Source organism: Oncorhynchus tshawytscha, linkage group LG04, assembly GCF_018296145.1.
Source record: "Oncorhynchus tshawytscha isolate Ot180627B linkage group LG04, Otsh_v2.0, whole genome shotgun sequence".
Lineage (NCBI taxonomy): Eukaryota > Metazoa > Chordata > Actinopteri > Salmoniformes > Salmonidae > Oncorhynchus > Oncorhynchus tshawytscha.
Window position 1 is genome coordinate 23,917,151 of NC_056432.1, and position 25,611 is coordinate 23,942,761.

General features: G+C 41.3%; 4 protein-coding genes and 1 pseudogene across 6 annotated transcripts; 2 read left to right on the forward strand and 3 right to left on the reverse strand.

Moving 5' to 3' along the window:
* Window positions 1–930: 930 nt before the first annotated feature.
* Window positions 931–6,324, reverse strand: LOC112248395 (annotated as a pseudogene).
* A 128-nt stretch (window positions 6,325–6,452) lies between these two features.
* LOC112248396 (cytochrome c oxidase subunit 6A, mitochondrial) lies at window positions 6,453–8,346 on the reverse strand. The gene is made up of 3 exons (XM_024417372.2): window positions 8,166–8,346; window positions 6,924–7,072; window positions 6,453–6,758 (listed from the first exon to the last, which is right to left on the reverse strand). The coding sequence occupies exons 1-3, from the start codon at window positions 8,266–8,268 to the stop codon at window positions 6,669–6,671; spliced, it is 342 nt and encodes a 113-aa protein (XP_024273140.1). The 5' UTR covers window positions 8,269–8,346; the 3' UTR covers window positions 6,453–6,668.
* A 1,395-nt stretch (window positions 8,347–9,741) lies between these two features.
* Window positions 9,742–19,811, forward strand: asgrl1 (asialoglycoprotein receptor-like 1). Of its 3 annotated transcripts, XM_024417367.2 has the most exons (8): window positions 9,742–9,891; window positions 10,558–10,641; window positions 11,943–12,026; window positions 12,168–12,263; window positions 18,401–18,454; window positions 18,521–18,660; window positions 18,744–18,859; window positions 19,441–19,811. In XM_024417367.2, the coding sequence occupies exons 2-8, from the start codon at window positions 10,560–10,562 to the stop codon at window positions 19,595–19,597; spliced, it is 729 nt and encodes a 242-aa protein (XP_024273135.1). In that variant the 5' UTR covers window positions 9,742–9,891; window positions 10,558–10,559; the 3' UTR covers window positions 19,598–19,811. The 3 variants fall into 3 exon arrangements, with proteins under 3 accessions (XP_024273135.1, XP_024273134.1, XP_024273136.1); XM_024417366.2 differs by lacking the exon at window positions 9,742–9,891 and having other exon boundaries at window positions 10,280–10,641; XM_024417368.2 differs by lacking the exons at window positions 9,742–9,891; window positions 12,168–12,263 and having other exon boundaries at window positions 10,280–10,641.
* On the reverse strand, window positions 19,777–21,315 carry pla2g1b (phospholipase A2, group IB (pancreas)). The gene is made up of 4 exons (XM_024417369.1): window positions 21,206–21,315; window positions 20,673–20,829; window positions 20,333–20,466; window positions 19,777–20,093 (listed from the first exon to the last, which is right to left on the reverse strand). Exons 1-4 carry the CDS (start codon window positions 21,252–21,254, stop codon window positions 19,978–19,980), a joined length of 456 nt encoding a protein of 151 aa, XP_024273137.1. The 5' UTR covers window positions 21,255–21,315; the 3' UTR covers window positions 19,777–19,977.
* A 591-nt stretch (window positions 21,316–21,906) lies between these two features.
* Window positions 21,907–23,298, forward strand: LOC112248394 (phospholipase A2, minor isoenzyme). Its single transcript, XM_024417370.2, has 4 exons — window positions 21,907–22,259; window positions 22,456–22,612; window positions 22,699–22,826; window positions 23,018–23,298. The coding sequence occupies exons 1-4, from the start codon at window positions 22,214–22,216 to the stop codon at window positions 23,140–23,142; spliced, it is 456 nt and encodes a 151-aa protein (XP_024273138.1). The 5' UTR covers window positions 21,907–22,213; the 3' UTR covers window positions 23,143–23,298.
* The last annotated feature ends 2,313 nt before the right edge of the window (window positions 23,299–25,611 follow it).

A 25,611-nucleotide genomic window follows, 5' to 3' on the forward strand; every position in this document is an offset into this window, starting at 1 on the left:
CCCCTCCACTGACAATGGGGCATTCTGCCACTTAGAATTTTAATTCTGTTTCTCCACCCCCCTGTTTTGTTGGTGCCCCTAACTACCCATTTGCACCCCACTGACCCATAAAATGAGTTTGCATAATAAGGCACTCCGAAAACACCGACTCCAGTCATTCAAATTCAGCTACCGCGTATCTAATGACCCTAAATACACTATATTTGGACCATCAAGAAAGGTCTCATTTGATAGTCTCGAAAACCCAACCACAGGCAACAGTGATTACGGCTTAGGGTTGGGTTTTCGAGACTACTTATTTCCAGGACACTAGGAACAGAAACCGATGTTACTTTCTATTTTGATATATTTACGCACGTACACAGTCCCGCTATCTTACATTTCATGAAAACTTACATTTAGGCATTGTTCGTCCCCATTCACCCAAAGCAATATAATTACCATGATAACAGTGTTCGTACTTTAGGGTTTGTAAAGTACTGTGGGCGCCGTATTTATGCTTAGCTTGAGCTGTGTGCCTGTTGCTACAGTACTATTATCGTTATGGCACTATAGGGACCACGATGGCCCCTGTAGTTTAGAGTACAATGTGCAGCTCATTTAGACAAGACAAGGTCCATACATCGGTGTTAATTTAGAGTGGATATGTTGTAAATAATCTTATTTGAATTAATGTATTTGCAATGCTTGGAAGGAAAATGCTTGCCTTATGACCAAGGCATTTTTTGTGTGTTAAGAATCAGCCATTCATTATTTTTTGTTGTTACAAACAGTCAATCTTTGTAAAGAACCTTATGGAATATTATTGGCAAATGATTAATGTGCCCCATTAATCAGAGAGTACCATTTCAGAGATGGTCAAAATCAACTCTACAATGAAAACCCAAGAGTACACTCAGGACAGAATATTAAACTAAAAAACACACAAACAATATGACATGATATCTGTAATTATATACAATACTGATTTCCTACATACGGTATGTCATTAGGTACAACATAACTATTTTTAAAAAATACATTGTGGGTGGTGGTGAAGGATTCACGGGTAGCTGATTATCTTTATCCAAATGAAAAGGATTACAGTGATTAGGAAACCCAGAAGCCATGATGTCTTCATGATGTTTGTACATTGAATATTTGTTACACAACATCTCTATAAGCTCATATTTCATGTGGTGTGTTGGTTTGGAATTTCATTATATATTGTGCAAAATGCCTTTGCAGTGTTGACAGAGATTATGGTCCTCTGCACATCAATACAACACAGTATAGGACTTGACCAAGGTTCTTGTAAATCGTTTAACTTCTTAAAACTCTTTACACAGTGTTTATCTTAGAAAAATGTTCAGTGTAAGTTCATTGTTTGAAATGAATTTAGAGAGAAGCATATTCAGAGAAGTGACTGAGTAGACAGTGGTTCTGGTGGAACTCCTTGTCACAGTCGGTCAGAGCAGGTTAACCCTGTGCTTCAGTAACCTGTGTCGGGCCTTGCTAGGCAGAGAGAAAGCATTGTCCTGGTGGTCGGGAATGCCAGAGTTTCTCACCGCTCCGCCTTGCTGCAGGAAGTACGTCTCCTGGGCCACACTGTGGGTCCCGTACACAGTTGCACCCGCACTCTTGTATTAAATAAGACACATTGCAACTCAATGGGAACAGGGATTTATCTTAAGATAATACAAACTGCATATTGATGGCCTGTTCCCCCTCCCCCATCATCTGACTTGAGGAGTAATGCATGTTGAGAGAGCCCCCTGCCAGTCATACTGACCTGACAATAGCCTCCTGCAGAGCTTCAGTGTGAGAGAAATGCGAGTGGAGCAGCGATGTGGCTCTCACAAAAGAACGGTCCTGGGCTCCCCCTGGCCTACCAGACAGGTTGCCTGCAGGGACACAGCATAAGCACTCATTACAAATACCACACAAACATGGATGATCATGAAAGTAAAAGACAGAGGTGGTATATACACTATACAGCATCTTACTAACTTAAATCACCACTAAGTACTACAAATGCCCCAAGATTCCACAATCAGCAAAAACTAATTTTCACAAGGCACCAAAGCCCCACAAAATGTCCCAAAACATCCCAATCAGCTACTGCAAAGCACTGAGTTTACTACTCACTCCAGCAGTAAGGTCAACGCTGGGAGATAGAGTTCCACAAATATCATAAGCAACAGACAAATAGAGAGAGGAAAAAAGGTCAAAGTCAGATAGGACAGCTAGAAAAAAAATAGAGCTATGGAATATACTGTGGTTTGACAACATTTCAGAGAGCTCTGAGAATATTAGAGCCTCACTTGTGAGCATGTTCTGTATTCAGTCAGTGTGTAGTGTCCCTGAGGGCCAGAGGCCCCCGGAGCAGTAGTTCTCAGATGTGCTTCCAGTCCCTTCAAAGATGCCAGGCTTCTGAGATACTGGGGATAAACCACAGGGTGATAGCTGATTTAATGGTTTGACAAAATATCAAACTGCTGTAATAACATGTAGGGCAATAGTGGAGATATTCTATTTAATTTAACAGTTGAACATGTGGTTGTCCAGACAAGGGAATCTGTTGTGGAACACTCATACATAAACAAACATTCATATCCCTCCCATATTCCCCAACAGTTCCTCACCACTTCCTCTGTGGCTGCAGTGTCGCTGTGGAATTGTCTCTCTACCAGTAGGGCCAGTACCAGCCCTCTCACCCTGTGCTGGTACAGTGCCGTGGGGAGCAAAGGGGCATCTGTAGAGTTCTCACAGGGCAAGGGGGAGGCGGGGGGCAAGCAACCTGCTGGACTTAACTCCCCTGTCGTTCCTTCACCCTAAACGCCTTATCTCCCACATTCCCCATCCTCTGACTGCCAGGCTCTCGAGACTCCTCACCACTGAACCTGTGGGCTGCAGACTTTTCTCCACCCAGTGCAATACTACCTCCATTCTGTCCATTGACGTGACGTCTGTCGTTGTTTTGCATGGACTTGCCTTCTCCCGCAAGACCTGACTCATTGCTCCCACCCTTTATGTCGTTAAAACTGTGGTCGTACGAACTTCCTGTTACACCCTCTTCCACCTCATGGGACAGCTTTCCATTGGACAAGGTATGATGAGAGGTCTCTGGAGCGACCTTGATAGGTGAGGGGCTGAGAGGGCCAGGAGTGTCAAATGAAGGACTTGGGCTAAATAGCAACTCATCAGATATGGATGACCCCGGGAGTGGAGGGTAGTGGAGAGATAGTGGGTGGGGTCCGGGTCAGATGGATCAGTGGTTGGTGTGTCAGATAGGGTTCTTGACAGGAGGCAGGACTTCCTGGGTCACTTTACCTCCCTTGGAGTAGATTGGGATCTGTAGGACAAAGAGTCTCAACAATTTACACTCAGGGTTGCAACCATTCCAAACGTGTCTAACCCTAACTTTCACTTAGCTTTGAGATTACTATATCAGGACGGAGCACATTATAACTCACTCGAGTAAGAGTGTTTACCAGAAAAGGGTCACACTTCATCTGGATAGTCCGGATTTTCCATCTGTAGATGCTCCACAGATGGCCATACTATCAACAAACTATCCGTTGATAAGCAACTGCTTGGTAAGGTTAGGGTTAGAGCTAAGGTTAGTAGATAGATAGTTGAACTGTTACTGATAGTCTGTAAAGCATCTACAGATGGACTATCCAAATAAAGTGTTACGAAGGAAAGTGTTTCTACAGTGGAGGATGGAGGTGGGTTTCTTCCTGAGGGGGGTGAAGTACCTGGATGCTCTGTACACAGGAGAGGAGCGCAGATACTGTAGTTCAGTGGCGGTCAGGAACACAGTGGTGGCGGTCAGGAACACAGTGGTGGCGGTCAGGAACACAGTGGTGGCGGTCAGGAACACAGTGGTGGCGGTCAGGAACACAGTGGTGGCGGTCAGGAACACAGTGGTGGCGGTCAGGAACAGGAACACAGTGGTGGCGGTCAGGAACACAGTGGTGGAGGTCTCTGCGCTAAATAGAGGAGTGCTGCCAGAAGAGCTGGAGGAACTCAGTCCATCGGGTCTCTGGTCCTAAGGCAAAGTATAAGCAAAAATGTATGTCAAGGCCTGTTACTTAAACTGCTGACTTTGTAAAACAATCTAAAGCATAGCTTTTGTATTCAGATAGTGATGCATAATACAACAACACAACTTAGAAGGAACCTCAACAAATTAAGATGATCAGAAGATGATTGCTAAAATCTCAAAGGAGAGAAGCACCTAAATTATCAGCCATTGTTATCTGGTTGTACGTTTCAGTTTCAGTTTCATGAACCATGACTTTCACTGCGAGATTATGGGGCATCTGTGTGCTGTCAACCCTGTGGAGCAAAGACTTGTTTTTTGAGACATGTATATACAGTTAGTGTCTGATTCTAATCTGTGGTTAACTATTCCAGTCCTTTGGTGCTGCAAAGGTCAGACAGTTTACCTCCCTGGATAAATAACCAGCTAACACTAGAGGGCAGCGCTGACAGGCCTGCAGAATTAGGGCAGCCGTGAGTAGGAGAAGTGGGTCAATCTGAGAATCAAAATGTCACACATGAAACAAGGAAATAATTGCCAGGCTAGGCCAGAAGTTAATGAACATAAAAGATGAATGAAATAGGTATCGATATATCAACAAACTCCTTATTACTTACATGTGTAGAGTCAATGGTGCTCAAGCAACTGAAGATGTGGTGGGGTTCAGTGGAGCCTCCTTGTAAGTGGTAGAGGTACTGTGGCCATCGAACTGCAAAATCTTCCTGACTGTAGATCTAAATGCAAGGCAAATCAGAGGGAGACATATTTAGCATTAGCAAAAAAAATAATCCTTGATTTACACACAATGTGAAATTAAGACTTTTTAAACTGCATTGTTGGTTAAGCGCTCGTAAGTAAGCATTTCACTAAGGTCTACATCTGTTGTATTCAGCGCATGTGACATACAATTTGATTTGACATGGATATGACAGATTGCTGTACACAGCTAAGATGTGTTAGATATGACTGTACCTGGTAACTCTGGCGGATAGGGCCGTTATAAAAACTAAAGTGATTATAAGCTGATCGAGGTCACAGATACTGATGTCTGGTATTTCCACTTAACAGCTTAAGGCCTGAGAGAGAGCAGCATGGAGAGTAATGATGACATCTACACAGGGGATGGAGACAAAAACATCACTAAACCCTGTGGCATTTTGACTGGTTTAGTGGACGAGCATTCACATTACAATGGTCTATACATCCGAGATGTGGGTGAATGTATCAATAAGACCATTGCACTTTATCTGGAAGCGTTTTCTCAAACATTTGAAGATGTCTTATGGGCCGTCATATAGGTATAGTATCATAAAAACAGGGATCATTCTTGGTACGCAGTTAGTTTCAATAATCTCGCCTAGGGAACACATCTTCTGATGTCCCTACCTCTTCAGGATAGAAGTAGCAGATTCCAGCTCGTTGGGTCATCCTCGACCCATCATACAGGAAGTTAATGCATTTCTAAATCACCAAGAAAGTGTAAAATTACATAACACCATACCAATACTACTAATAGAAAAGTAGGGACTATAGAATGGCTGACTAAGGACAGAAGCCCAATCAAATACAGGAGAATAGAACCTCAGATCAGGTGACAGCCCCACCTTGAGTTAGGCAGTGATCTCAGCCATAGCTGTCAGTGGGTTGTACTGGTTCGCTCAAAGGCTGCCCACATTTATCCCTCTCCATCCATACATTTAAGGACAGATTAATAAGAGTGGATTGTCAAATTTGAGTTAGATCCCAGGTAAAATGCATAGGTAGGCATACTGTTTGTTGATATGCCATGCAGTCACTATTGAACCAACTGTTGCCGGCAATTGGAGACTGCTTGATAAAAATAACTGATAAGAATAGCCCAAAAGTATTACTGGAAAACATAATTTCACTTTGCAGACAGTGCCATGTCAAGCAAGCTACCAGCTGGCTGACATTTAGCTTATCCAACAATCTTGTTCCAAATGAAGTTCACACACTCTTCCTGTTTTTCAAGGAAACACATTTAAACTCAACTCAGCAGAAAACTTTTACATTTCATAAACCTTTGCAAGACAGTTTCAGACAATTTTACAACAGAATTGAAAACGTCAGTTACCACAGCCATGACCAAACCCCACCTATTTCTACAATCTCTTAATCTCCTTTCAAGCCCAACCACACTGCTAACCTTATGCCTCACCTTTGATACAAATGTAATTTGTTTTACATTTTCAGGATAGACAATTTACTTTGTAGCTGTGGTAACTAGTGACAACCCTACTGGTTTGCAAGAGAATACAAGTTAGTCATGTGAAAGTACGGGTGTAATTGGAGTCAAACAGTGTCGTTCTGAAACATCAAGTTCTAAACTCCTTTCGTTATTCTTTAACATATTTGGAGAAAAACAAAACCATAGTGTCAATTTGAGAAAAAAATTGACAACGTATTTTGGTAGTAATTATTTATTTTTATTTAAATTAAGCAGAAATTGTGTTAAATGGTCCAGAAAAACATAACTAAGATTTTGGGTCCCTTGTGGCAGGTGCACAGAGGTAAACATAATAGAATAGAGAAGAGTAAACCGTTTGGAGAGTGTGGTCCAGTAACAGTAATGAATTGAAGAAAGACTGGTCCCAGTGTGTGAGGTGGTCTGAGGGAGAGATCACTCGTCACGTCCCTCATAGCCATCAGGGAGGGCATTCACTTCAGGGTTGTGGAACAGGCTCTTGTTGCCATCTCCCCAAGGGAAACGCTGGTGAGAGAAGAATCAAGTTAACATGTTGACAAAGTAAATTAACAGGGGGCAGATTCAAATGTAAATACTCAAGGCAAAATTAGACAATGCTAAAAAGTATAGAATCAAAGAAATGTGTTTTACAACAATAACTACTTAGGATCTTGCCATAATTTATCACACCTTGCTGCGAATGCGAAGATGGCTGTAAGGGACAAACTCTGGCTCCACATGGTGCGCAGCATGGTGCTGCATTTTCAGGTACATGTTCAACATGCACACTGCAACTCCCGGAAGGGCAACCACAAAGGAGAGGATCTTCCATGTTCTGGCTGGAGAAGAAAACAAAAATATACATTGTTTGACAAGTAACAAAGGCTTCATTTACACTTAAGCCAGTTATAGTACATTTAACCTTTATGTTCTGTTTAAATACATGTGACAGACATGTTGAAAACAGCTAATTTGGGGTCACTGGAATACTAAATCTGTAACTTGACTTTCCTTTGAATGTGTGCTCCGCTGAGATCCGAAGTATCTCTGCACATGTCAATGTCAAAGGCAACAGGTGCAGGCTGTGTACTGGTGAGTTTTCATTTCCAAAGAGCCTCTAAATTGGCTAATCCAATCACATACTTTTTTACAAATATAAACCATGATCAACCATGATCATGCATGTTCTGCCCCTGAACAAAGCAGTTAACCCACTATTCCTAGGCAGTCATTGCAAATAAGAATGTGTTCTTAACTGACTTGCCTAGTTAAATAAAAGGTTTAGTAGAGTATTTAACCACATTTGAACTACTGCACACAGTTGAGTGCCACAGCACTTAATCTTTTAGATTTAACATTTTGCTGACCTGGGAGAACAGATGAAGAATTAAGCAAGTTACTGTTGGTAAAGAGGTTATTGGATGAATAAGGTGTCATGCTAGGTTGACAAAGTCCTGCAGTACTGGCAGCACTCCAGGTACAGGTTTCCTACCCCCTATGGTCATGGAGGGCAAACAGGAGAGCTACCCCTGAAGGCCTCAGTTATGGTCGAAATGAGTAAACGCCTTTAACTCACTAACTGATCTCCATGACATTGACATTGTTAATCACAATTGTGAAACCGATTTAATAATTGGTTTCTTCATTGCCTTCACATACTGCGCTAACGTTGGCTAGCTACATCTGAGATGGGACATTCAAAACACAACCTAGACAGATGTTTGGTAGGTTTGACAACGAGTCCCGTGTAGCTAGGTATGTGGTCGATTTCTTTAACCTAGCTAGTTAACGTTATCGAATACAGCAGCTGTATGCTGCCTCGCGCTAACGTTAGCTAGCTAAGGTCACGGAGGTAACCACGTCCTCCAAGAATATGCTATGGTTTTGTCATTCGTAAATCGTGACCTTTGAGCAATATTTGTGTGGCATTACCGGTTTGCTCTGCATGACCATGGGCCGCTGTGGCAGAGAGTTGACGAGTCTGGATCAATGAGGACCGCAGGAGCGTTTGAGAAATTCGTCCGAAAACCGCCATCTTCACTGTCTTTCTGACTCGATCAGCAGATGAACGGAAGTGATGTAGGGAAAACGTGCTCTGCTTAAATCAACAACCAGACCACCTAGAACCGTCATCTGAAAAGAGAGGTAAAACACAATACAATACGAGTGAAATAATTTTCTTTCCAAAAAATGTCAATGAAGTATGCAAAAATGAAGCTTTTTTTGTATTGGAATGGTGTGGGCGTACCCCAACAACATGGTGGTGTGGGCTTATACCGGTCATTAAAAATATGAACGCAAGTAGACCGCTGATTGGCCCGCTCATCCTCCTCAGGGTGATGACATCATCCTATATGAGGAAATAGTAAGCATTTTTTTAAACGTCCTGTTTGAAATGCAAGTTTGAGGTGGGGTTTCTGAAGTGTCCGGATGGGTTTGTGGTAATGGTTGGAGCAGAATATTTTTTACATTTGATTTTAAAATGTAACCTTTATTTAACTAGGCAAGTCAGTTAAGAACAGATTCTTATTTACAATGACGGCCTACCCCGGCCAAACCGCCGCCCTATGGGACTCTCAATCACGGCCAGATATGATACGGTCTGGATTTAAACCAGGAACTGTAGTGATGCCTCTTGCACTGAAGTGCAGTGGCTTAGACAGCTGTGCCATTCAGGAGCACTCAGGAATTAATGGAATGGTGTTGATGGTATTCCATTTGTTTTGTTCTGGCCATTATTATGAGCCGTCCTCTGCTCAGCAGCCTAGACTGGAGTATAGGATAAGTCAACAACATTATTTGGGTATGAGTTAACAGAATATTAATTTTTAAAAGTGAGATTTTTTTAACCATTACATTTCTACCCCTTTTTCGTGATCTCCAATTGGTAGTTACAGTCTTGTCCCATCACTGCAACTCCCGTACGGACTCGGGAGAGGCGAAGGTCAAGAGCAGTGCCTCCTCCCAAACATGACCCCGCCAAGCCTCACTGCTTCTTGACACAATGCTCGCTTAACCCGGAAGCCAGAGGCACCAATGGGTCAGAGGAAACACACTACACTAAACCCTCCCCAATCCCGGACAACAATGGGCCAATTGTGTACCGCCTCATGGATCTTAAGGTCATGGCCGGCTGCGACACAGTCTGGGATCGAACCAGGATCTGTAGTGATGCAGTGCCTTAGACCGCTGCGCCACTCGGGAGAACTAAAAGTGAGATTTTAACTAAACGTTTTTTACAGCAGCCCACTAGCTATAGCCCTATGCAGAGACTATGTGAGAAAATGACCCTAACCAACGTTGTACCAGATTCTTCAGTTTTGCATCTACAGTAAACTAAATCATCAAATATGGACCCAATTGTATGAACCGTATGGTAAATTCTACTCTGTCTGAATGAGTTCATAATAATCTTGACTTCTTATATAGCCTAGGCCTATGCTATCAAATCTTCTATATTGTTTTTTATATCAAGCTTGGATTGGTTACTTCTCAGAATTGTTTGTGTTCTTTGTTCAATATCACATATAACAAACTCAGTGGGAGGACTAAACACAAACACAACTTTGAACTTTTGGTCAAATACCAGAAGAAGACTGGACAGACTGATAGATCAGCTGAGAGGTGTTCACATTTCCATGAACATAACAGGAGTGAGGTAAGGGATAAGTGCAGAGTGGGTGTCAGAGTTCCAAGATTTTGGGGGGTTTGTGTTTGGTAGTAGGCAGTAAAATCATTCTCACCATCATCAGATTTAGCCTAAACATTTATGATATGATATGTATGTAGCCTACTACATTTCGAACCTGGACTTTTATTGAATAATCATATCATATCTGAACTTAATCAGATTTTTTTCTAAATACATCATTCTCTACTTTCCTCTAGTCTGTGTGTTGAGATTTAGACACATAATAATCCAAATTGGGAAATCAATCATTATGGTGTCTGTGATTGTGAGATGCAGGTTAGCATAGAGACTATTGATTGAGAGGTTAATATTCAACTATTTAGTCTATGACCTTAAAACACAAGAGCTCCTATCACCTAACTGTCTTTTCATTTGCTTTACTGTCCTGGCACGAATAAATTCACTACCACAGCACAGGTTAATTTGGGACATTTGAACTTTAGATGCATTACGGATTACCAGCTTTTCTATCTCTAAATTGCAAATGTCTAGACGCGATGAGTGACATGTTTCATTCTGAGTCAGGGCATACAAATGTCTGGACGCGATGAGTGACATGTTTCATTCTGAGTCAGGGCATACAAAAGCACTAAAGACCTCCGTTCATTTTCAAAATGGAAATCTCTCCTCCAGAAATGGATTCCATTCAGTATGATCAATTTGGTACGTCTGACATTGAAAGTAACCACAGTCGGAGGAAAATCATCCCACAAAGAGGTAAACTCATCTATTTGAATCAATATCTGTTAATGTGCCTTCATATTCCATGTCATTTTCTCCATGTACTGTGGCAAGAAAAAGTATGTGAATCCTTTGGAATTACCTGGATTTCTGCATAAACGTTACATAACATTTTATCTGATCTTCATCTAAGTCACAATAATAGACAAACACAGTGTACTTAAACTAATAACACACATATTATTGTATTTTTGTTGTCTATGTTGCATACATCATTTAAACATTCACAGTGAAGGTTGGAAAAAAGTATGTGAACCCCTAGGCTAATGACTTCAAAAGCTAATCAGGAGTCAACTAACCTGGAGTCGAATCATTGAGACGAGATTGGAGATTTTGGTTAGAGCCCCATTAAAAAAGACAGTCCACGGTAAGACAAATTGTCTATAAATTGAGAAATTTCAGCACTGTTGCTACTCTCCCTAGGAGTGGCCGTCCTGCAAAGATGACTGCAAGAGCACAGTGCAGAATGCTCAATGAGGTTAAGATGAATCCTAGAGTGTCAGCTAAAGACTTAAAGAAATCTCTGGAAGATGGTAACATCTCTGTTGACGAGTCTACGATATGTAAAACACTAAACAAGAATGGTGTTCATTGGCGGGCACCACGGAAGAAGCCACTGCTGCCTCAGGGCCTGGACAGCTTACTATCATCGATGGATAAATTAATTCCCACGTTTATCAAGACATTTTGCAGGAGATTGTATGGATCTGTTAGCCAATTGAAGCTCAACAGAAGTTACGTGATGCAACAGGACAACAACCCAAAAGACAGAAGTAAATCAACAACAGAATGGCTTGAACATAAGAAAATATGCCTTCTGGAGTGGCCCAGTCAGTCCTCACCTCAACTTGATTGAGATGCTGTGGCAGGACCTCAAGAGAGCTGTTCACACCAGACATCCCAAGAATATTGTGGAACTGATACAGTTTTGTAAAGAGGAATGGTCCAAAATTCCTCCTGACCGTTGTGCAGGTCTGATCCGCAACTACAGAAAACATTTGGTTGAGGTTGTTGCTGCCAAAGGAGGGTCAACCTGTTATTAAATCCAAGGGTTCATGTACTTTTTCCAACCTGCAATGTGAATGTTTACACAGTGTGTTCATTAAAGACATGAAAAATGATAATTGTTTGTGTGTTAGTTTAAGCAGACTGTTTAAGCAGACTGTGTTTGTCTACTTAGAGGAAGATCAGATAAAATGTTATGACCAATTTATGTAAAAATCCTGGTAATTCTAAAGGGTTCACATACTTTTTCTTTCCACTGTATATTATTTCAGGTATGCAGAGCAGGGTGGTTCATCTCCTGTATGGTGTCTTGGTGCTTCTCCTGTTGATACTACTGCTGATAACTGGACTTAAATGTAAGGCTTGCTTATTGTACAGTTCATTTATCATTCAAAAAGTCAAAAGACAAATCAAATTGTATTGTTAAACTCTCTATTTCCAATTCATCATTTCATATATTTTTTTTCTTCAATCAATCCTTCCTCCATTTTCCTAAGTCTCTCAGTTAAACCAAGCGATAGTTGATGTCCATTTTTACCTTGAGTCCCTGAACAAGACTGTGATAAGTGCTTGTGCCACATCTTCCAGTTCAGGTACAGTGATGTTTAAAGGCTTTTATTACTAAAGGACTAATAATCCTCAGAGCCTTGTTGAAGGATTATATATTATATTAGACATGTACACTACCCTCCTGTATTTATTTATTTTTATTTTACTAGGCAAGTTGGTTAAAAACACATTTTTATTTTCAATGACAGCCTAGGAACAGTGGGTTAACTGCCTGTTCAGGGGCAGAACGACAGATTTGTACCTTGTCAGCTCAGGGGTTTGAACTTGCAACCTTTTGGTTACTAGTCCAACGCTCTAACGCTCTAACCACTTGGCTACCCTGCCACCCAGTATTTTGGATTTGAGATCATTTGAAATCAAATGTTTCATATGAGGCGACAGTACAGAATTTCCCCTTATAATGTATTGGAGGGTATTGTCATACATATTTGTTTTACCATTTAGAAATAAAAGCACTTTATGTATCTAGTCCCCTCATTTGAAGTATTCATAAGTATTTGGACAAATTCGCTTTTAGTGCATTAAAGTAGTCAAAAGTGTAGTATTTGGTCCCATATTCCTGGCACGCTTTTGACTACAAACTTGATGCATTTGCAGTTTGTTTTGGTTGTGGTTCTGTTTCCGAATATGTTTTGCCCAATAAGAACTGAATGGAGAATCATTTATTGTGTCATTTTGGAGTCACTTTTATTTTAAGTAAGACTAAAATGTGTTTTGGAACAGTTCTTTATTAAATGTGGATGCTACCATGATTATGGATAATCGTGAATAATGGTGAGTAAGAAAGTTACAGAGGCACAAAGATCAATAACCCCTGTTATTGTAATGGTAAGAGGTTAGGATGTCTACGGGGTATGATATCTGTGTAACTTTCTCACTTATCATTATTCACAATTCATTCAGGACAATCCTTAATCATGGTAGCATCCACATTATGTGTTTAGAAACATATTATATTATTATTTACAATTAAAGTGACTCCAAAATGACACAATATTTTTTATTATTATTTATTTTATTGGGCACCAAATAATCTTAAAACACAACCAAAACAAACAGCATATGGATTCAACATGTTTGTAGAGTCACAAGCTTGATGTAATAATTGCCTGCTAGGAATATGGGACCAAATAGTACACCTTTGACTACTTTAATACACATATAAGTGAATTTGTCCAAAATTGCTCCCCTAAAATAGGGGGACTATGTACAAAAACTGCTGTAAATACCCTCAAATTAAAGCTGACAGTCTGCACTTTCAGATCTTATCATTTCTGGAATACAGAGCCAAAACAACAAAAAATGTGTCACTGTCCCAATACTTTTGGAGCTCACTGTATGTACTATTCCATAGGGAGTGTAAGAACAACCACTACCATATGGAATGGCATTATGATCACTTGTGGGAAGAAAAAATGACATTTCAGAACTCCATTAGCCAGATCAAAGATTGCCCCATTGTTTCAGACATGAACTGATTTGTATGTGTACATGGGGATTGTGTGTACTAAGCTAACATATGGAATTGTTTAAAAATGGTCATACCATGGATAATTTAGATAGCGAATTTTAGGAGCCCTGTAGGTATATACAGTTGAAGTCATACATTTACACATACCTTAGCCAAATACATTTAATCTCAGTTTTTCACAATTCCTGACATTTAATCCTAGTAAAACATCTCTGTTTTAGGTCAGTTAGGATCACCACTTTGTTTTAAGAATGTGAAATGTCAGAATAATAGTAGAGAGAATGATTTATTTCAGGTTATATTTCTTTCATCACATTCCCAGTGGGTCAGAAGTTTACATACAGTCAATAAGTATTTGCCTTTAAATTGTTTAACTTGGATCAAACGTTTCGGGTAGCCTTCCACAAGCTTCCCACAATAAGTTGGGTGAATTTTGGCCCATTCCTCCTGAGAGAGTTGGTGTAACTGAGTCAGGTTTGTAGGCCTCCTTGCTCACACACACTTTTTCAATTCTGCCCACAAATGTTCTATAGGATTGAGGTCAGGGATTTGTGATGGCCACAATACCTTGATTTTGTTGTCCTTAAGCCATTTTTCCACAACTTTGGAAGCATGGTTGGGGTCATTGTTCATTTGGAAGACCCATTAACTTCCTGACTGATGTCTTGGGATGTTGCTTCAATATATCCACATAATTGTCCTGCCTCATCCTTCCATCTATTTTGTGAAATGCACCAGTCCCTCCTGCAGCAAAGAACCCCCACAACATGATGCTGCCACCCCTGTGCTTCACGATTGGGATGGTGTTCTTTGGCTTTTAAGCATCCCCCTTTTTCCTCCAAACATAACAATGGTCATTATGGCCAAATAGTTATATTTTTGTTTCATCAGACCAGGGGACATTTCTCAAAAAAGTACAATCTTTGTCCCCATGTGCAGTTGCAAACCGTAGTCTGGCTTTTTTTTATGGCAATTTCGGAGCAGTGGCTTCTTACTTGCTGAGCGGCCTTTCAGGTTATGTCGATGTAGGACTCGTTTTACTGTGGATATAGACACTTTTGAACCTGTTTCCTCCAGAATCTTCACAAGGTCCTTTGCTGTTGTTTTGGGATTGATTTGCACTTTTCGCACCAAAGTACGTTCATCTCTAGGAGACAGAACGTGTCTCCTTCCTGAGTGGTATGACGGCTGCGTGGTCCCATGATGTTAATACTTGCGTACTATTGTTTGTACAGATGAACGTGGTATCTTCAGGTGTTTGGAAATTACTCCCAAGGATGAACCAGACTTGTGGAAGTCTACAATTTGTTTTTCTGAGGTCTTGGCTGATTTCCTTTGATTTTCCCATGATGTCAAGAAAAGAGGCATTGAGTTTGAAGGTAGGCCTTGAAATACATCCACAGGTACACCTCCAATTGACTCAAATGATGTCAATTAGCCTATCAGAAGCTTCTAAAGCCATGACATCATTTTCTGGAATTTTCCAAGCTGTTGAAAAAGGCACAGTCAACTTAGTGTATGTAAACTTCTGATCCACTGGAATTGTAATACAGTGAATTATAAATGAAATAATCTGTCTGTGAACAATTGTTGGAAAAATGGCTTGAGTCATGCACAAAGTAGATGTCTTAACCGACTTGCCAAAACTATAGTTTGTTAACATGAAATTTGTGGAGTGGTTGAAAAACGAGTTTTAATAACTCCAACCTAAGTGTATGTACCTCCGACTTCAGCTGTATATACTTAATATAGATTATTTGATAAAATATTGAATTTGGCCTTTACTACTATAGACCATGGAAACACATTGAATAATACATTCATAAATGGTGGAACAGACAGTCCAAAAATAAATAATAAGACATTAGGTTTTGAATTGTCTGTCCTATATCTAGAATATGTAAGAAAGCTCAGGAATTATTTTTGTTTTTTGGACACATACAGTGCATTGGGAAAGTCTTCAGACCCCTTGACCTTTTTCACATGTTGTTACTTTACAGCCTTATTCTAAAATGGATTAAATAGTTGTTTTCCCTCATCAAACTACACACAATACCCCATAATGACAAAGCAAAAACAGGTTTTTAGAAGAAAAAAAAATATTACATTTACATAAGTCCTGAGCACTCTGGAGCAGGTTCTCTCTGTACTTTGCTCTGTTCATCTTTCCCTCGATCCTGATTAGTCTCCCAGTCCCTTCCGCAGAAAATCATCTGCATAGTATGCTGCTGCCACCACCATGCTTCACCGTAGGGATGGTATTGGCCAGGTGATGAACAGTGCCTGGTTTCTTCCAGACGTGACACCTGGCATTCAGACCAAAGAGTTCAATCTTGGTTTCATCAGACCAGAGAATCTTGTTTCTTATGGTTTGAAAGTCTTTAGGTGCCTTTTGGCGAATTCCAAGCGGGCCTTCATGTGCCTTTTACTGAGGAGTGTCTTCCGTCTGGCCACTCTACCATAAAGGCATGATTGGTGATGAAAGATGATTGGAATCTGTGTGGGTAGCTGGACAGGTAGAATGACTGACTGTGAAGGTGAACAGGTGGTCATGGGTCAGGTGACAGAGGAATGGATGAGACTGAGGCAGGAATTCCTTTAACCATAAAGTGGTATATTTATTGGGTCGTTTGTCTGTGCTGCATAACAAAGGAAACAGAATAACATGTATCCAATCAAATTCATAATCACAAAGATCAAATCATAACAATCATTCTCATTAAGAAGTCAATAGGAATCGTCATTGAGTCATTTCGGCTCATAAGTATTCATCATAATCATGAAAATAATAATACAAATAATTCAATCAGGTATCGGTTATTTAATCTATAATCTCCATCAGTTTGATATCAGAATTGATCAGTTCAGCAAACAATAATGATGTTTCATATTTCATCCTTTCAGGTTTGACTTCATATGTACATGTCATTTCGTTACATTTCAACCATATGTCAATGGCATAATTGGGCTGTGATGATCCGTAAGGCCGTGATCATTGTCCATTGACATAACACAATAGGTTTGAAGCATGTGCTCCAAGCCGCGCTCCACGCTAATAACTATAAACAATAACTGATGGCCCGCTCTCCCGATCGCAACAGATAGTTCAGATGAAAGGTAACAGATTCAGTGGATTTACGTTGATTCATGGACACCCAGAATGTCTGGATTAGACAGAGTTAAGGAAGAGAAAGCAGCAGGGTCTGGCGATGGCGATTTCCTCCTTTTAATGAGTTGAGATCTGTCGGACATTTCCACTTGACCTAATTAAAGTGCCCCTGGCCCAGCTGAGCAAGTGGCCATGAATTAAAGAACGATTCCACCAACTCCATGGGCCTTTCTACAGGTGGATTGCTGCAGAGATGATAATCCTTCTGGAAGGTTCTCCAATCTCCACAGAGGAACTCAGAAGCTCTGTCAGAGTGACCATCTGGTTCTTGGTCACCTCTCTGACCAAGGCCCTTCTCCCCCTATTGCTCAGTGGCCGGGCGGACAGCTCTAGGAAGAGTCATGTTGGTTCCAAACTTCTTATATTTAAGAATGACGGAGGCACATGTGTTCTTAGTTGACCTTTAAAGCTGCAGATTTATTTTGGTACCCTTCCCCAGATCTGTGCACTGTCAACGGTGGGACCTAATATAAGGATCGAGGAGTTGTGAATTCTGAGATGCCATTCTGCACACCGCTCTAGTACTGTGCCGTTATTTGCCTATTTGTGGCCCGCCTGTTAGCTTGTACGATTCTTGCCATTCTCCTCCAACCTCTCATCAACTTGCTGTTTTTGCCCACAGGACCGCCGTGGACTGGATGTTTTTTGTTTGACTAGTCAGGATCGAGGCAAAGATGAATGGAGGGGCGGCAGGTAGCTTAGTGGTTAGAGCATTGGGCCAGTAACCGGAAGGTTGCTGGATCGAATCCCCGAGCTTACAAGGTAAAAATATGTCGTTCTGCCCCTGAACAAGGCAGTTTGCCCACTGTTTTCCAGTAGGCTTTCATTGTAAATAAGAATTTGTTCTTAACTGACTTGCCTAGTTAAATAAAGGTTTTAAAAAATGTTGCAAAGTACCGAGAGATCCTTGATGAAAACCTGCTCAAGACCTCAGATTGGGGTGAAGGTTCACTTTCCAAAAGGACAATGACCCTAAGGACACAGCCAAGACAATGCAGGAGTGGCTTCGGGACAAGTCTCTGAATGTCCATGAGTGGCCCAGCCACAGCCCGGACTTGAACCCGATCAAACATCTCTGGAGAAACCTGAAAATAGCTGTGCAGCAACGCTCCCCATCCAACCTGACAGAGCCTGAGAGTATCTGCAGAGAATAATGGGAGAAACAGGTGTGCCAAGCTTTTAGCATCATACCCAAGAAGACTCAAGACTGTAATCGCTGCCAAAGGTGCTTCAACAAGTAAAGGGTCTGAATACTTATGTAAATGTGATATCTGTTTTTATTTGTAATACACTTGCAAAAATGTCTAAAAACCTATTTTTGCTTTGTCAGATTGATGAGGGGGGAAAAAACTATTTGATAAATTTTATAATAAGGCTGTAACGTAACAAAAATGTGGAAAAGGTCAGGGGGTCTGAATAGTTTCCGAAAGCACTATATATCAGTGGATAACATTGTAGATGCTTTGTTCATAATCTCTCACTCCTTCCTTCATTCATTATCTTACTCTTGTCTCTTTCAGACCCAGCTACTATCAACCATAACTATTATGATGAATTCCAGCTTCCAGTGAGAGGTAAGTGACTTATCGATAGATAAAGTCCATCCCTATCCATTGTGCAAAACATTGTGTCCTCCTCAGGAACTTGTAGTGAAGAATGGTGGTCCTTCCAGGATAGCTGCTACCTGGCATCAAAAAGGAAGCTCAACTGGAACAGTGCAGAGGAAAAATGTATTGAGCTGGGAGCACACCTGCTTGTTCTTAACAGTGAGGATGAGCTGGTAAGGCCAAGGAGGTGAAGTAGTATTGGTCTCATATCAAGAGCTGTGGGCTATGTTAAATGTTCTTTATTTGTGCTGTTTAGGACTACATCTCTCAAGTGATTGATGCAGAAAAGAGATACTGGGTTGGGCTTGTGGAGAGAGCACAAGAGGGCCACTGGACCTGGGTGGATGGAACTGACTACAAATCAACTCCACAGTAAGGGAGTACTGGGATGATGAGAGTAGGGCAGCGGAGGCTGGTGGGAGGACAGGCTCAGTGTAATGACTGAAATGGAATCAATGGAATGGTACCAAACATACCACACACATCAAACACATGAAAAAAAAAACTTGTTTGACTCCATTCCATTGATTCCATTCCAGCCAATTACAATGAGCCCATCCTCCTATATCTCCCCCCACCAGCCTGCTCTGGACTAGGGATATTGTCTATCACATCCTAAAAACACAGTCATCAGACATTATAATTAAGCAATAAGGCCTAAGAGGGTGTGATACTGTATATGGCCAATATACCACAGCTTAGGGCTGTTCTTATGCACAACGCAATGCAGAGTGATTGGGTACAGCCCTTAGCTGTGGTATTTTGTCCATATACCACAGACCCCCGAGATGCCTTATTGCTATTATAAACTGATTACCAACCTAACCAGAGCAGTAAAAATATATGTTTTGGCATACCCGTGGTATACCACGGCTGTAAGCCAATCAGCATTCAGGGCTCGAACCACCCAGTTTATAATATGTAATATCCTTCCCTCTACTGTCTTTGCTCAGCTTCTGGGATAAAGGGCAGCCAGACGACTGGCAGGTTGGTGTGATTGGAGAGGACTGTGGACAGCTTCATAACGGTCCACACAGACGACGCAAGCTTTGGAATGATGCAGACTGCAACCTAATGTACAATTACATCTGTGAGGCAAAGGGGAAATGAGAAACAGTAGACCCATGCTTGCCATTGACACATGAGCTGTAAGCTATGCCAGTGCTGCCCAACTGATATAACATGACAGTCTCAGGATACAGGAGAAAGGATGGATTTCTTTCAGTGACTGTACAACAATCACAAATTATGGTATTGAGCATAAGAAATACACAGTGTATAACGTGAGCTTATTCACAGAATAAAGTTTAATTAAACCTTGGTATGTCAGAATTTAATAGCTTTCTTTGAGGTCTTTTCCACTCTATCTGTGGGTGTATATGAATAGCAATAACCAATACAAAGGCACATTGGATCATAACAGCTGTTATTGATTTCAAGAGAAGGTGGGCCACTGCAGGTTATGTCCTGGTTCCCCGTGCATTACCATACTAGCAGTGCTCACCGGGAAGGTGCTCATGCTCTGGGTTGTACCCCGCCTTGTCAAAGCACATGGCTGCTTGTCTGTCACACTCGCAGATAAACATCTCACACGGATTGTTGTTTTCTGTATGAGAGAGAGACAGAAGAAAAAACAAGGAGGTGGGAGGGGAAGAAGAGGGAAAATCAAGAGAGAAAGATGGGGTAATGGTAAATGGTTTTCAAGGGGGAAGGAAAATAGAGCTTCTCCAATTTAAAAGATGCAGGGGACTAGACCATCCTAAAGAGGGTGCTGTTGCAGAATAAAAGTTATATTTTGACAAAGGGACTGTTTTTGAATCCTATAGGAATGCTGATCACACTCGCCTTTGCAGGTGACAGTCTTAGAGGCTCTGTCACACTGGTAGCTATATATTTCAGTGTAAGGGTTGTCAAAGATGCCCCAGCAATCCTCGTGCTGCATGGAATCAGAGTAGCAGTAGTCATGAACCTGACAGCATCTGGAACACACAGAGGGCATCTGTTTCAATACAAGTATAATGACTGAATGTATAATGTAATGTATATAGCCCCCCCAAACACACTGTATAACTCCCGCCATCCACCTACACCGTGTACACAACCTCCAGGTTCAAATTAATCCTCTTCTCAGATTCTTGCCATGTTCACTATCCCTGACCCCATCTTCCCCTCCATGACTGCGTACCTGTCCAGATCATCCACAGGTGTGCCTGAGCCGCCCTTCCCACAGTAGCAGCCGTAGTCAGCGTAGTCCAGCACAGGCCAGCTGCTAGGGTTAACACAGACGATCATCGCTCTGAACTGCCATAGTGCCCATGGGTTGGGTTCATGCACCGCCAGCACTGAAACACACAAGAGGCCACGTCTCAGACAGACAGAGCACATTCAAATATCTACACTGGACATTACCATTTTTATATCAGGAACAAATAAGTACTAGTGAATCACTCAAATGGAACCATACGGCATCATGGTTGAACTGGGCAACGTCACATTCACAACTGGGCAACGTGACCGGTGAGCCCTTATTGCTTAATGTAAATGTTTTTTGCACAACCAGCTGTGAGTAAAATATTTTGCAGTGCACACTGACTTGACGAAAGGAATATTTTCTGCAAAGAAAGCTATGACAGGATGACTGTACACTGCTCTGTTATTAAAAAGCATAGACAGCATCAAAGCTCTGTCTTAAAATACAGTGTAATTAATAATACTTACAGACTGGCAGACAGAAGGCTAACAGCAGCAGAGTGTGAGAAGACCTCATTTTGGTGATGAAGAGTATCACTGATCTGGAACGCAACTGATATATATAGAATCATGGCCTTTAGGGGCAGGCTTTGGATGATTAGATAGGGTGAGATACACAGTGCACAGTAGACTGCACAGCCATATTTTAATACACACTTGTGTATAGTGATAAAGGTGTATTGAATCACATTTCAATTCCGGTTACATGTTTTATTTATTTAACCTTAATTTAACCCGGTTAATCTCAGTGATTAAAAATATTTGTCAAGAGCAATATGCAGAAATACAGGAGACTCATTAGGTCATTGTACAAGGCTTGACTGGAGTTGTGTAATGGAAATGTGTGAGAATTTAAGCATGTGTTTTGTTATTTACACAGCTGTCTGCTGGAATGTACTTTGGAAGAACTTCAGGGGAAATGCTAAATGTACCTTTCAGAGTATTAGCAATTGATATGATAGAGGACAATGCTGGTATTTCAACCCTAACAATGACTGCTTTAAGAAAGCAATAAAAAAGAAGAACAATGACATAAATCAGTCTAATTTGATTGGATATACCATAGAGAATTTAAATATTTATTTAAGCCAGCCATAAAACATCCAATAGCCAATATTTCAGTTAGGATTTGAATTACTTAAACTCTACTTTATAGACCCGGGGCTGGTATTACTCAGCAGCCCCCAATAGCATAACAGATCCTGACATTTTAGTGTCATGTGGAAATCACATTCAACCCATGTTTTCCATTACGTGTCATATCTCATGTTTCTGTTTTGAATTTGTATCTGTGATAGTCGTAGCAATATTGGGTAAACAAGTTTAGAACCTGAGGAAAGCATTTTAGCTGAGATATCATTCATATTCCTGGCTGTATGACACAACCCCTCCCAGTTTACCTCCCATTTTAGCACTTGTTCTCCTTGACTTCCCTTCATCTAATATAAGAGGTGGTAAGGTTGGTGTATACCCTCAATGCTTCCTGTCATGCATCCAAAATCTCTCCTGTTGCTGCTGACCGGTAAGCCTGTCACATTTCAATATTGATCCGAAGCTTGTTGTCCACTTTTTCACGTGCCTAAGAATATACATACAGTCTGAGATGATTTCAGATAGAAGAATACTCATGTGTGCCCTCTGTAACTCTTATTTGGAACCTCAATGTCAGGAATATGTGCAGTAGTGTGACTGATAGCTTCACCTCCCTCCTGTGCCAGCATACGCAGCCCATGGTTCACTGCAGCCCCAGGCTCTGTGGCAATTTGGCAGAATGATCACGTGCACCCAGCCTGATGTCAACCCCTTCATGTACAATAACTATGGCTGTTGGTGTGGCTTGGGGGGGACTGGGACTCCCAAGGATGACCTGGATAGGTAACTGGATTTCATTCCACTTGTGTTGGACATCATGACCAGGTGTTTCTGTGCATCTCAGAAAACTCATTACTTTCTCCTCTCAGGTGTTGTGAGGTCCATGACCTCTGCTACCGAGCGAGCAGGCATCTTCCAGAGTGCCGTCCCATCATTGACGTCCCTTACATCAAGGTGTACATATTCTCTTGCACGAATGGGCAGGTCTCCTGTTCAGGTAACAACTGAATTGTAGAAATAATCAAATAATTTGTGGACATACATTTTCAATAAACTATACAATCTGCCCAAGCTCTATAATATTGTCAGATGCAATGATGTTTTGAAGTAAAGGTGAGGTTTCAGCTTTCTGATTATAACTGCAACTAATGTTTATCATGAGCCTAAACCTGTTTGCTCACGCCTCAGCTTCCAACGATGTGTGCCAGGCCTCAGTGTGCGAGTGTGACCGAGTCGCCGCCAACTGCTTCGCCCAGTCCACCTACAACCCTGAGAACAATAACCTGGACCCCAAAACCCACTGTATCACCTGAGCCAAGACAAATCCTCTGGAAGCAGTACAAACATCTGAAACTACTGTAGATTCACTGAATGTTTATGAATCCTGTTTCATGGATGTGTGTCATGTTTGCTGGAATTGAATTTACTGTGCCAATTAAACTGTTGACCTATTAAATGATTGAATGGCATTCTTTTGAGTATGTGTTTGTTAGTTCTGCATTTGTATTGAACACATAGAATTCTGTGTAAGTAATAACTGGAGAATACCTGTATACAGTGCATTCAGAAAGAATTCAGACCCCTTGACTTTTTCCACATTTTGTCTTATTCTAAAACAGATTAAATAAAACATTTTCCTCAATCTACACACACAATACCTTATTATGACAAAGCAAAAACAGTTTTTTAGAAATGTTTGCAAATGTAATCTCTTAGCAATCTCACTAGGATAAAGACCTCCATTCCTGTCATTATTGAAAGAGATACCTCACGTCTCAAAATAGGGCTACTTAATGTTAGATCCCTTACTTCAAAGGCAATTATAGTCAATGACCTAATCACTGATCATAATCTTGATGTGATTGGCCTGACTGAAACATGGCTTAAGCCTGATGAATTTACTGTGTTAAATGAGGCCTCACCTCCTGGTTACACTAGTGACCATATTCCCCCGTGCATCCCGCAAAGGCGGAGGTGTTGCTAACATTTACGATAGCAAATTTAAATTTAGCTTCTAGTCATGATTCACGCAGTCTCCTCTGAACAGTTGATGTTGAGATGTGTCTGTTACTTGAACTCTGTGAAACATTTATTTTGGCTGCAATCTGAGGTGCAGTTAACTCTAATGAATTTATTCTCTGCAGCAGAGGTAACTCTGGGTCTTCCTGTCCTGTGGCAGTTCTCATGAGAGCCAGTTTCATCATAGGGCCTGATGGTTTTTGTCACGGCACTTGAAGAAACTTTCAAAGTTCTTGAAATTTTCCATATTGACTGACCTTCATGTCCTCAAGTAATGATGGACTGTCTTTTCTCTTTACCTATTTGAACTGTTCTTGACTCAATATGGACTTGGTATTTTACCAAATAGGGCTATCTTCTGTATATCACCCCTACCTTGTCAAAACACAAGGTAGCATTAAATGCATTAAGGAAAGAACTAAAGGCACACCTGTTAATTGAAATGCATTCCAGTTGACTACCTTAAGAAGCTGGTTGAGAGAACGCCAACTGTCATCAAGGCAAAATGTGGCTACTTTAAAGAATCTCAAACATAAAATCTATTTTGATGTATTTAACACTTTTTCGTTTCCCACATGATTTCATATGCTTTATTTCATAGGTTTGATGTAGAAAATAGTAAAAATAAAGGCAAACCCTTGAACTGGCAAGTTTCTTCACTGACATTTTCAACCTCTCCCTGACCTCGCCTCTAATACCCACGTTTCAAGCAGACCACCAAATCAAATCAACATTTATTTGTCACATACACATAGATAGCAGATGTTAATGCGAGTGTTGCGAAATGCTTGAGCTTCCAGTTCCGACAATGCAGTAATAACCAACGAGTAATCTAACCTAATAATTTCACAACAACTACCTTATACACGCAAGTGTAAAGGGATGAAGAATATGTACATAAAGATATATGAATGAGTGATAGTACAGAACAGCATAGGCAAGATGCAGTAGATGGTATCGAGTACACTATATACATACGAGATGAGTAATGTAGGGTATGTAAACATATTAAGTGGCATTGTTTAAAGTGGCTAGTGATACATTTATACATCATTTTCCATTATTAAAGTGGCTGGAGTTGAGTCAGTATGTTGGCAGCAGCCACTCAATGTTAGTGGTGGCTGTTTAACAGTCTGATGGCCTTGAGATAGAAGCTGTTTTTCAGTCTCTCGGTCCCTGCATTGATGCACCTGTACTGACCTCGCCTTCTGGATGATAGCGGGGTTAACAGGCAGTGGCTCGAGTGGTTGTTGTCCTTGATGATCTTTATGGCCTTCCTGTGACATCGGGTGGTGTAGGTGTCCTGGAGGGCAGGTAGTTTGCCCCCGGTGATGTGTTGTGCAGACCTCACTACCCTCTGGAGAGCCTTACGGTTGTGGGCGGAGCAGTTGCCGTACCAGGCGGTGATACAGCCGACAGGATGTTCTCGATTGTGCATCTGTAGAAGTTTGTGAGTGCTTTTGGTGACAAGCCAAATTTCTTCAGCCTCCTGAGGTTGAAGAGGCGCTACTGCGCCTTCCTCACCACGCTGTCTGTGTGGGTGGACCAATTCAGTTTGTCCGTGATGTGTACGCAGAGGAACTTAAAACTTACTACCCTCTCCACTACTGTCCCGTCGATGTGGATAGGGGGGTGCTCCCTCTGCTGTTTCCTGAAGTCCACGATAATCTCCTTTGTTTTGTTGACGTTTAGTGTGAGATTATTTTCCTGACACCACACTCCGAGGGCCCTCACCTCCTCCCTGTAGGCCATCTCGTTGTTGG